The sequence below is a fragment of the Adelges cooleyi genome, unplaced genomic scaffold, assembly GCF_023614345.1.
Source record: "Adelges cooleyi isolate 19-005CV unplaced genomic scaffold, UGA_ACOO_1.1 ACOO_flye_CR_arks_rails_tigmint_CR_PRNA_108, whole genome shotgun sequence".
Lineage (NCBI taxonomy): Eukaryota > Metazoa > Arthropoda > Insecta > Hemiptera > Adelgidae > Adelges > Adelges cooleyi.
This window is the reverse complement of record NW_026095761.1, coordinates 18,238,561-18,250,957: the sequence shown is the minus strand read 5'-3', so window position 1 is coordinate 18,250,957 and position 12,397 is coordinate 18,238,561. Positions and strand designations below refer to the sequence as shown.

The window sequence follows — 12,397 nt, the reverse complement described above, 5'->3', positions numbered from 1 at the left end:
AAAATTTCCAATTGGCCGATTTTGAACCCACTCGTAGGCGTCCACGTTAAGTAATTTATTTGTCACAACTCGTCTGACCAATAACTGTGATGTTAGATATTCATAGAGAGCCACTCGAAAGTTTGGAACGGCCGCCGTTTGTGAATTATTATTTGGTGGCACAGCAAACATCGCCTATCACTTTTATCGTATAAACTAACATTAATTATAGAAGTCACGACGGTGGCTTAATACTCGAACATAAATATTAAGGGCCTCTGTGTGTATCAAAAGCTCTCATCTCCTAACTTGCTCGGCCAGAATCGTAGCACTCGCAGCCTGTATTTCGACCCCGGGACGAATGATGAGTGTTGTTGAGTTTGGCAATGCCGGTGTTTCCTGACCGCCGACGACAAATCGTTTCACAGAGGAAGTCTGTGTAAAATGATCAACGACTCGACGGCGTCGGTGCGTAAAGGCGTTTATTCGTCAAAAGCAACCGAGCGAACCGCAGAAATGAGAAGAGGTACCCCATTTGGTTCAGCCGGAACAGACCACGCACGTTCGTTACCAGCATTAACCATAACGACTATACAATAATAATAATCATAATAACTTAGTAGGGGAATAAAAGTTGTCCGGGAAGAAAAACCACATATATATCTTACCATGCGTGTAAAAAAAAAATAGCCTCCTTTGAATACGTCCACAGTGTCGTCAAAGTTTGATATTAAAAACCAGCACAGCACGAATTTAGCACAATAAAAAACAGTACAGCGAAAAAGTTAGCTAATGAAGAATAATAAAGAAAAACGCAGAAAAGCTTGATTATTTCAACTGTCTATTACCCGGAAGATTTTATATTTTTTAATCTTAATATTGAGCATTTCAGATTTTTTTAATGTCTGAAAAAATTGAACTATAACGTGTTGATAAATGATACATTTATTTGTATTTAACTATCATTGACACAGAGTAACAATAACAATAATAAGTGGGAAAATAATATGCGTAGATACCTACGGATGGTTAGGTTAGGTTTGGTAATTTTGTAATTGTTATGCGCCAGTCAGTTAGCGCAGAAATGGTGCATTTTCCATTGTTTCGATCAGTTTGTAAAAAGAGCTAGAATGGCAGAGAGTGTGATAACGATAGGAAAACCGCAGTAATGGTTAGGAACGCAGTGCGGTTTTTTTTTTTGCGTCTTCTATTTTATTGCTCTTTTATATAGATTTTTTGTCTCCGGATTTGATAGATTAAGGAATAAATAAAAATAAAATAGCGCTGTATAATATAATAAAAAGCGATTGCGCTCTAAAAAGCCGCCGTTCGCTATCCATCGACACGCGACTATATTATATAATTGATTGGACTGGTCCCGTCGATCGTTTGTTATTGTGGATTTAGCCGCAGAAAATGGCTGTTGTCACCATTTGAAACGACAATATTTGCAAAAAGATTTACATAGGCATCGACGTGTACAGGGAGATTCATTAAAAATTCAAGACATTCGTTTCCTCTAAAACTGATTACAATTTTGTATTTTTTCAAATTAAACTTTTAAATGAAAAATAATTTTCTGAAATTTTGACTGGCGATAACCAGTTTTGGAAGTTGATTAACTTGATCCACCTCCCGTCCTAAATTTTAAACTTTAATTACTTTAAAAGTAATAATATTATCCAAAACTGGTTAACTGCCAGTCGACATGTTCAGCAAGTTAAATTAAGTTCAGAATACTTAATTATAAGAAAAGTTAATTATTGATATATGTACGTTACTGTTTACGTTTTAAATGTCAATAGAGCTCAGGAAAATAGTAAAAAAAAAGTAAATATTTAGTCGTTTTATAAAATGTTTTCAAGAAGAAAAATTACAAAACTGCAATTACCTTAGGAGAAAATGAACGTCTTACCCTTCATGAAACACACTGTACATTATGTGTATTCCATTCACTGAAAAAGGGGAAAGGTTGTGCGTTTGATTGCTTTACCGTGTCAGGCGGCTGGTCGATTTGTCGAATTCTCCTCTATTCCGACCGTGCCGACTTGGAGCGATGTACGACGGTAGATCACACACAACCCGGCATTTCTGTCTTCTCCTAAATCCCCTCCCTGACACAGTCCACGTTAAATGTTTTTACAAACGTATCTGGCACGATTTTTCTTCATCCCGGATCCCGGTGCACATGCCCTTTGGATTTGCTTGCGCACAAAATAGCAGCAGCGTCATTATCTATGATTAATGTACTAAAGACTTCTTGCTCGGAAACGGGACAAGAGCATGTCGAGAAGCCACGCGGAATAGATGCTACATATCTTTATATTTATATATATATATATATATATACATATATATATATATATAGGGTATATATCCTTCCGTTAGATATAGTGATAATTATTCCGCTCGAGTTAAGTTCACTTTTTTCGGATAGCTACAATATGATGCAAGATGGAAAAATAGACTAAATTGTGTGTATAATGTTAAAAATGTTAAGAATTTATTGATACATAAATAAAAAAAAATTTAATTAGTTGCCTGCCTCATAATGACCGTACATTGTAAGAAAAAAATATTATATTAATAATTACTTTAAGTATTTGAAGAATGAACTCGTTCAAGTGACAAAAGATAAAATTAGTTTCAGGGCCGTTGGCTTTAACTTGGTTATTATACTCTTCGAGTTCAATGTGTATTCTTTTCCCCAATGGTCAATCCATCAAACGGCTATTGCTAGAGCCGATAATTTATTCACATCGAACAGACCGACCGTCAGTGAACCCGAATATCATAAAAACCAAACAATACAATAGGTATGAGAAAAAAACTATGAACTTTATCTACTGATAGACAAGGTTTTTGTTTTAGGGTCAAGACTTACGTCTTTTCAAATGGTATTCAATGTTGTGAAGAATAGTTATATTTACAATTTTCATTTTATCCGTGGAAGAAATAGAGTAATTTTATAAAAAAAAGTTTCTAATTTCTATCCAAAATCCGTGTACTGTTTAAAAATTGAGAAACAGTTTTTACTTGTTTGTTGATTTATTGTTAGTCGTTCGTTGAACTTTCATAGTTTTAATTTATATTATAATAAACATAACAATTGACTGAAAACGTTCTTGGGTACTTTTAGGATTTAATAATAATACCAAAGTGAAAACTTTTGACATAAAACCTTTATAAAAATGCAAGTTATACTCCAACTTGAAATTATATTTAAAAAACTATTATTTTAAGGATAATTTGATTGGGGTAACTTTTGATATTTAAATAGAAGCTTCGTATATTTATTGATCATAATAATATATGCAATCATTCTTTGTTGCACCATCGTGTGTGCTCAATTCGTTCGTGAACGCAATAACTATTGTAGAGCAATATTGTTTTAAGTTTAACCATACACGGTTCAATGAACGCAAAAACGAATTTCGGCACGACGATAATTTTAACCCTGTTCACGACCCGATCAGCTTAGGGCGGAATGAATTTAATATGACGGAAAACCCGGCGTAATTTACATCTTTGGCCGTTCAATACTCTCACGGGTGTCCCAAAGTGGAAAATGTAAATTCCTTTAATAGTGTTTTTTTCCCCTTTCAATCCATTTTTAATATCGTGTGCGCCACTTCTCCGAATGTACCAATTCAAAAACACTTGTGTGACACGACTCGAAGAATTTGTAATATTATTTTTGTCATCGCATGTGTATATGTATATATTATGTAAAAAAAGCGTTTTATTTTTTTATTTGTTTCCCTTTGCAGGCCAAGAGCGTGTCAGTTACCCTGTCAGAGTTAGCGTGAACGGCGGCGGCGGCGACGGCGAATTCGATGTGGGCCGAGACATAATGAATAGTTCAAAAGATGTCGTTTGCAAGCTAATATCTCACATTCCTGTTATCATGGTGACACTCGGCGACAAGGGGCTGCTGGTATGTGCGAACTTTAATCATTTCCTTTTTCGCGATGCTCCCGTTCCGGCGCACCGAAAAGTAATCTTCCAGCCACCTCCCTTCCCGCCAAAAAAAAAAAAAAAAGATTAGGCGAAATAATTGTCTGTGCGCCGTTGACTTTGTTTTTGTTCAATGTTCACAGATGGCGACCAAGCAGTCCGACGACACTGTTTCCATGGTGCACTTTCCACCGGCGAAACCAATGTCGCCCGTCAGCGTCTCCGGAGCAGGCGACTGGTAAGCACTGTGAATGTTCATCTGTTAAATTTTGGACGGAATCGTTTACCCGGCCAACACGTTCGAGAATTCATTTGAGCGTATTGCTAACATTATAATATTTATATTGGACGTGCAACTGTCACACGACCGTGTAAAAAATCTGTCTAATTTTCCCCATGCAACATTATAGTGTTTGGTATAGCGCCTTTGGCTCGCGATCATAATCGATTGATAGGCGATGAGAGAGTATACTTGTGAACATGGGAAAACTAACCAATGACTTAGATCATTTTCCATGAACCCGTGGAGTGTATAAAACGTTCGAATGTAAGTTGCTCGGTCATCGCCCCCAAAGGTGTTGGACACAAAACGTTAGTATACATGGATGAAATGGCCAGTGACCTTATTTATAGTAAATGATATAAGGCTGATTAGTGGTTTAATAACGTAGATCAGGTCAATTAGGTATTGAGACACAGTTGACAATTGAGTGGACCGTGAGATGTGAACTTAAAGTAATTCGTCATCATTTATTTTTGAGGTGTTTGTATTTCTGTACCGATTGTTATTTTCACGTGCGATGAGTAATCTTTTTAATATTAAAGACGTGGCCAAGCCAAGCCAGGTGAGCTGTTAAAAACTTCATAGGTTAGTCATTTTTTTTATTTGTAAACAATTTGGCAACGTTTCAATAAAGACCGATGCTTCGCCCTTTGATTGACTGTCTAACAAAGTCGTCGATTAGGTAATCAATACAAATAGCCCAGTGAAGGAATTACTTAAGAGCTTACTGCATTCGCTTTTTTGAAAACTAATTTGTTAGGATACGATTTCGAATTACGTTTTGCGCCAGATGTGTGTGGCTAGAACGTACAAACTTAAGAACGTCAAGGTACTTAATGGTGATGATTACAACAAATAGTTATAGGTATGTATCCGAAGGGTATGTATCGTTTGAACTATTAAGTCTGTCTAACGAGTTTCAAACGGCCGGAAAGGAGACGAGATTAATTAGCCAATATTTCCTCGCGGCATTCCAATGAATATAGTAGTTTTCTTCTTTGTGGCTAGAGAGAAATGAACGTTTAGAAAGCCAAGAACAAGTACAATGGTTTTGGTTTGAACAAAATACGAATGGTGTGAACAGATTTTCTGAGCAAGTTGAGGTTTCCAAAATAGCTCTAAGGATTCCACCAGAACTCATTACTGAGAAACAGTTTAGTAGTTGTATTCAATTAGTCAATATATACCTAAACAAATAAACAATAGTTAAAGCCAATAGTTATGATAATAATTATCATTATAGATATATCATGATAAAATGGAATAATCATTATAGAAATAATGATACCGTGGACGAAAAGTATTCATATATGAATGTTTTGTATAGGTATTATCAAGTATAGTACATACTATACTTGATTTTATTATTTTTATCTACGGTGGTTTAAGTACCTATTTGAATTGATGCTAGATTATTAATTTTTTTCAATTTTTGGAAACTATATCATTCCCAGTCATTTGCGTAGCTTCTTTTTAACGGACAGACATGTGTGGCGTTAACAATAATATTTTTATTACAGCGCATATATACATTTGTAAACGCAAATTAGCAATCGAGTTTTGTGTTTTTTTATTACTGCAAGCGTGTGTTTTTTCACTAATGAAATGGTTTACATTGAGTTTACGATTCTGCTATCAGTTGGAGGTATAATAACATTATTATTTGACGATAGCTAGACCGTTCGGGTAAGACGTCATCTCTCGCTCGTCTAAATAATTATCCGAACAACGAGACTTTTATGTACATCTTCTCTGACTGCTCGAAACAAAAGGCAGAATCGATGGCAGTGCACCTTTCGCTTGCTTGTTTTCGTGCCAACGATAGACACGACGATATTTCCCAATAGCGCTCTTATACTGTTTCCATCCAAACCTGGCTTGTATTTTTCTCATTGTTTAACGTTCCGTAGAGATTAATGTTTTTCCAATACTAAATTTAAACGCTATTGTCGTCTCAGTCTGACTACAACATGCGTTTAAAAAAAATCCCGTCGGGTTACTTTGTAAATATCTCTTCAGAGACGTTGAATATTCGTCCAATATGCCATATGTGTATTTATTTTGTCTAAATACTCAAATAGTGTTCAGCAATTTTCGAACACGGATTAAAAATAGATTTGTGTTTAAATATGTAGGATGCCGAGCGATCTTACACGTGTAGGAAACACTGAACAGACGCGTCGATTGGCACGGCCAAAACTTAGCACTCACTGGATGATTTAGACTACTAATTTATTTTATTAAATATTTATTATTCACTTGTGTCGAATGTAATTTAGAACGTTTTAAAAATTCTCGCCAAATATCGTTACCACGTATAACATAATATGGTTGAATTGTTAAAATACATATTATTTCATTAGCGTCTCAGATTAATATAATGTTATTTTAGTCAGAGTTGGAGACACAAAAAAGACTATAAATAGTTACATTGTATTTCCGTTGATCGGTAAAAATGTATCTTAATAGAGTCCAGATTTTTATAGCTCTGTTCCATCCAACATTTGAAAATCAACGATAAATATCACTTGTACACAATTCAATTCTACAACGGATTTTGTTTATTTTTTATTTAGAAAACTATCCGTGTCGTGCCCTCTGCGCTACTATAGTCGTACTCTATTTTTTATTTTGGAATGTTTTACTTATCTGTTAAGTTTAATTTCATGACCAGTCGAGTGGGCTTCATGGGCTGGATGTATTTGTAACACTAAAATAAGATCAAGTAAAGGACAAAAAAAAAATGTGTATTTGTGTGTACATAACAGAAAACGCTAAGCAAATAAAAGAGGACGGTAAATAAAAGAAACGTACATTTCAAAATCAAAATTATATTTTGACTTTTACTCGAAACGTATTTTCTAGTAGTAAAAAAACACAAAACTATAATACATTTAAATTTAAAGTAGGTAAATACATGTTAAATTATTGAAAATTCGGTCTTGTTGCTTTATTCCCGGCGAGCATGATTTTAAAAGAAAGTTCATACCTACCTGAGGGGCAAGAGTATGAAAAAGAAAACATTTAGGCGATACTCGATGAAAAAATATCCATTGACAGATTTCAGTGTTGCCCATTCATTTACAAGGTAATTCAAATCTTACAAAACTGAAACCCTATTGAAAAACAAATCACATTAACAGCAGGTTACCGCCGGCAGGATTCAAATTATTTTTGTGAATTTTAATTTAAAAATAAATGTAAAGAACAGCGAAAGGACAATACAAACCAAACGGCTTGTTTATCGTCGTTAAAAATCTATTTTGTTGCGCTTCATTCGCGATACAACAATATCTTCCTGGTCGTACGGTAAGTACGTCGTTAGGTTTACAATCTATCAAGTAACCCTTTTCTTAGTACGGCGGTTTGCATAACAGCACGCTTTATAGCTGCTGTCACGTTGACACAAAAGGTCGGGTGGAAAAAAAACAGTCCTGAAATGATGACCTATTATTAGTCATAGTGCGCAGTGTCTTCTCCGAAAAGTGGCACTTTCGAGGCTTTAAAAGTAACGTCGGGCATAAAAAAATAAAAAGAAGGCGATTTATACTCTTTAAGAAGCTGAATATTCAAGCAATAAGTAAATCGGTGTGGTGATTTACATCATCTGACCTATTTTTCTCGTCGTCAATCACGTTTATATGTTTAAAACTTGACGTCATTGCTTATATCAAAACTAATCTACTGCTAAAAAATATATATCATAAGATTGTATACTTGAAATAATGTAATTAACACGACCGCTAATTATTGTTATTATTATCTATCGAACGACCACGTTTAAAATAATATGAAATTTTTTTTTTTTAATAATTGTTTTGTGTAATTATTATAGCTGTTATTAGCACACATATTAGTTCATTTTTTTTATGTTAAAAAAAAAAATACAAGCGAAGCAACACATAAAACCGCATGATGAAAATAATTTTATTGGCTGAAAAAAATTCCAAAACTTACAAATCCATCTTAATAATACGTTAAAATTTACATTGAACATTTTTAGTTGTTTCTTAATGTTGTAATAGCGTGATAGCAGTTATTATACATGTTAAGTAATTAAGTCTCGGGCAGTGCGGTACATTTTACGTTTCTTATTACCTACAGTTTGAATTCGTATCGTTTGCCTTGGTTGTTTTTCCAATGAATATTCAAAAAACAGCTATACTTGTATGTATAACGCAGAGAATTTATTTTACACTATGAACAAATATGTGTGTGCATATATTTTGAAAATGGCATACCTACTGTAGAGTATGCTGATCCCATTGAATAGAATCCGTTCAACTAGACTCTTTTATATTGGACCAGTGTACTGAAAATGTGTAGTGTATATAGACATATAAATATATGTATGATATTTTCTGTTTGTTATTATATCGACGTAAAATTTAATAAAAGCTGAAATAAAATTATATGTATAAAAAGGATATATATATATATATGTATATCATCCATATACATACCTATACCTATATATATATTTATTTATATTTATACATTTCTTTTATTGCATTTTTTATGTAATGAATTCTAAGAAGAAAAAAACCAAATTTTTTATAGACATTATAAGTCTATAAGCCAACATAAAACTGCTACCTACGTACAACGCAATTAATAAGCTCTCGGTTAGCTTGATGTAACAATACACTATTACTGAATACCTGTTAAAAAAATATTACAAATTTCACAATTTATAATAAGTTTTAAAACACAAAAAGTGTTTACGAAAAAATCGTTTCTTTGTGTTAAGTACAATTTCGGCGAAACATAATTCACTGTGAGTGTAAATTATTTGCGGAGGGTTTTTTTTTTGTTTGTTTCAGCACAAGAAAGGAAAACGTAATTAAATTATGTAGTGAAAAACGCCCACTAGAAATAACAGGTGAACACGTGAACTATTGTAATAAAACCTTAAATTACACGGGTTTTTAAGAAAAAAGCTTTTTGTTGTCTCAAACTAAACTTATCATACCAAAATGGCAAAATAGTTATGTATGCTTAATGCTTATAAGTCATATATTAATTAAAATCTAAGAAGATATCTTTGAAAAAACGCGCTATGCTGTAAGCCTTCTCAAAAATATACAAAATAATTGGTAGTTAAAGGGGAATGGCCACCGTAATGAAACTTGATGAAGTTAACTTATAAAGTAATTGAATGCGGATTTAAAACATTCTTAAAATACAAACCGAAAACAAACTATAGCAACAGTGAAATCGAAATATGCGGTTCAAGTCGCTATAAAATACATTTAAAAAGATTGCATCTACAAGATTGTACATACAGATTAGATGTACCTTCTGACTGGTTTTAGATTTCAAGTCCAAAACTTACCAAAAATATAGTAGCTAAGTAGATATAAATCATGATTTTGATTATAAATTAGTAGAATTATAACATCCAATAATAACAACCCATACAAATTTAAAAATATTTTGACAATTGTTGGGAGAAAAGTATTGCGTGTCGGTTATCAAAAGGTTTGTGTTCTAATTTATTCAGAATTTTAAAAATTTAGTTACATATAATTCACTGTTTTCTTTATTCACTGTTTAATTAATATTTTGATTAAAAACGTTTGAATACTAAACTATAGAATGATAGTTTGTACTCGATTGATTACAGCGTGCAGCAAAATATATTATTATATTAAAATATATTATTACCTTCTATTTGGAACAAAACCAAAGAACAAATTCATTTTTAAATCACTATCAAAGTTGTGATCAACTTGCAAAACAAATATTACAATTTTTTTAAATGTCTTGTAACTGGCCTAGGTTTAACTAGTGTTTAAATGAAAATAATAAATTTCAATCCACAATTAAGTATTTTTTTAAGGAAAATATTGATTTTTTTGTTCATTGAGGAATCGTATTGAGAATCGAGTGAATTTAACCGAGTATGACGTAAGGGTTGGCACAATTTCCTTTTTTTTTTTCTAGGAAAAGTATCCACGTTCCGGATTGCTTTTAAAAAGGGACGTTAACAACACACTGAACTGACGTATAAAAATGATTTCTAAAAAACGCAAACGTTAAAGGTTGCATAAACTATATTATATCTCGTATGTACGTCATCGATAACACGAAGCAGTTTTTCCTGCCCTACAGTAAAATATGATGCATCATTGATTATCCATTTAGATTGCATTCGCCGCAATAGCAACATTATTCATGCAGTTTGTGAGCAATTTATTTTTTTTTTTGCATATCGCCCGCAAGATGGCCGTTATTCGTTTTAGATGACAGGTAATTTTATTTTTAAAAGGTTTCCGAACGACGGGGCGTTCGCCTGTTCTGGCGCCAATAGACTAAACTCTATTTTTCAGTTCACTCGTCGATATCTTACTTTTTTGAATTCGATTGGGTATTATAAATATTGAAAAGATTCTGAAATCCGTAGCTAATATTTTTTAAATTATCATATTGTGGAAAACCAGCAAAGAAAAATACAAATTATTTTAAATTTACAATGTGCGTTGTCGCAATTTGGATGTATTATTTTTTTGTGCAACATACTATTGTATATATTTTTTTTTCATACGCCAAGTCGCTATTGTATTTGAGACTAACACTGATTTTTAATTTTCTTTTTTTGTCATTAGGTTTAAAAATTTAAACAAAAGACTCCAGTGCTCGGTGTTACAAGCGCGGGATAGGCGTACATATCACTCCGTTATTATTTGTACGGCGCCGATTTCTTTTACATCAGAACACTTTTATTACACTGAGTGCAATGCGTGTAAAATATTAAAGCAAAATAGTGGTGCAACTAGATCGAAATTACATATTTTGTTTTTTCACTTTATCCCATCCAAAATGAATCATTTAAGCTAAATCATCTCTCTCTCTCTCTCTCTCCCCCTCCACTTATATTTGGTATGTTATACATTGTCATGAAGATAATAGTAATAACTATAAAACTAATTGATCAAGTCCCAGTATAGCACAGTAGTTACAGTGGCAGTAGTCTCATTGTGACCTTGAAAAAAAATCAATAATAACAATATCATCAATGATAAATAAAAAATAATAATAACCTATTTTCTTAACAGTGTACTTATATTAGATAAATGAGACATTCAGAATTGTATTTTTTTTTTTTAGCAAATGCTCAGACTTAACAAACTGTACAAAATAGGTATTAGCTATAATTTATGTAACAACGGGAAGGTACTACTATGTAAATATATAGGTAGTTCAAACATTTAAAAAAATATAGCACATTGCAAAGAACATAGCTTGTTTTTGATAAACAACAAACCTCCATACTGTATTCAAATGTAAAGAATTGTTTATTAGCTTTTTGTACAACTCATACATATGCAAAGGGAGTAATACTATGTTTAAAGAATATTCCATATAAATTTGGAACTAATAGTCGATATTTTTAAAATGGATAAAGAGCATCCTAATTTTAAGGAAAAAAATGTGTAAATTAGTTTTGGGTTGTTCTCAATATTAACGGAAAATAGGAGAATTTTTAAAAACTTTTAGTGCGATTTCTGATTTTTAGACTTATTGATTTATATTCATTATGATATTTTTTTAATGCGCAAGTTAATTAAATAGTGGTATACAGGAATTTAAATCTTAAATGATTCTTATTCTTTTGAACGGCTGCTGTTTTAGCGATTTCAGTGTAAAACTTAATAAACCCATATGTATTTTGCTTATTCAATATAGGCTGAAAATTTAACATGAAGTTTTTAATAAATAATTGTGGCCTATGAACCATAAAAACCCAGTGGTTGTTTTGCCGTTTGGCAAGCCCAAACAAATGTACCTATTTCTTGTTTACACAACCGTCTTAAAACAACGTGTTATTTTTTAGCTTTTTGTAAACCGAACGCTTTATAGAAAAAATGTTTTTTTTCAAATCATTTCCAAATAATATTATTATATTGGACGTTTTTTTATTTTTATATCAGGTTATTTTACATGGTTACGCCGGCATACTTACCTAAGTTGGGAATGTTTGATTATCATTCTTCTGTAGTTAAAAAATATGTTACTGAAACCTATTTCAAAACGAATAAAGCAAGGTTCAAACATAATGTCATTGTACAGTTGTTTGATATTTTGCTGGAGATACCATACAAAACAAACAACAAAAACCAATATTCGCTTACAAAATATAAACGAAAAATTCAACCGCCCATTTTAAGTTTAGAT

At 32.4% G+C, this 12,397-nt stretch overlaps 1 protein-coding gene across 3 annotated transcripts in view; it reads left to right on the top strand.

The window, feature by feature from the left end:
• LOC126842473 (uncharacterized) overlaps window positions 1-12,397 on the top strand; it is a 93,729-nt gene that overhangs the window by 72,063 nt on the left and 9,269 nt on the right. For all 3 annotated transcript variants that reach the window (XM_050579500.1, XM_050579495.1, XM_050579488.1), the window contains exons 13-14: window positions 3,750-3,916; window positions 4,080-4,174. In XM_050579500.1, coding sequence (XP_050435457.1) covers window positions 3,750-3,916; window positions 4,080-4,174 — 262 coding nt within the window. The remainder of the gene's footprint in view (window positions 1-3,749; window positions 3,917-4,079; window positions 4,175-12,397) is intronic.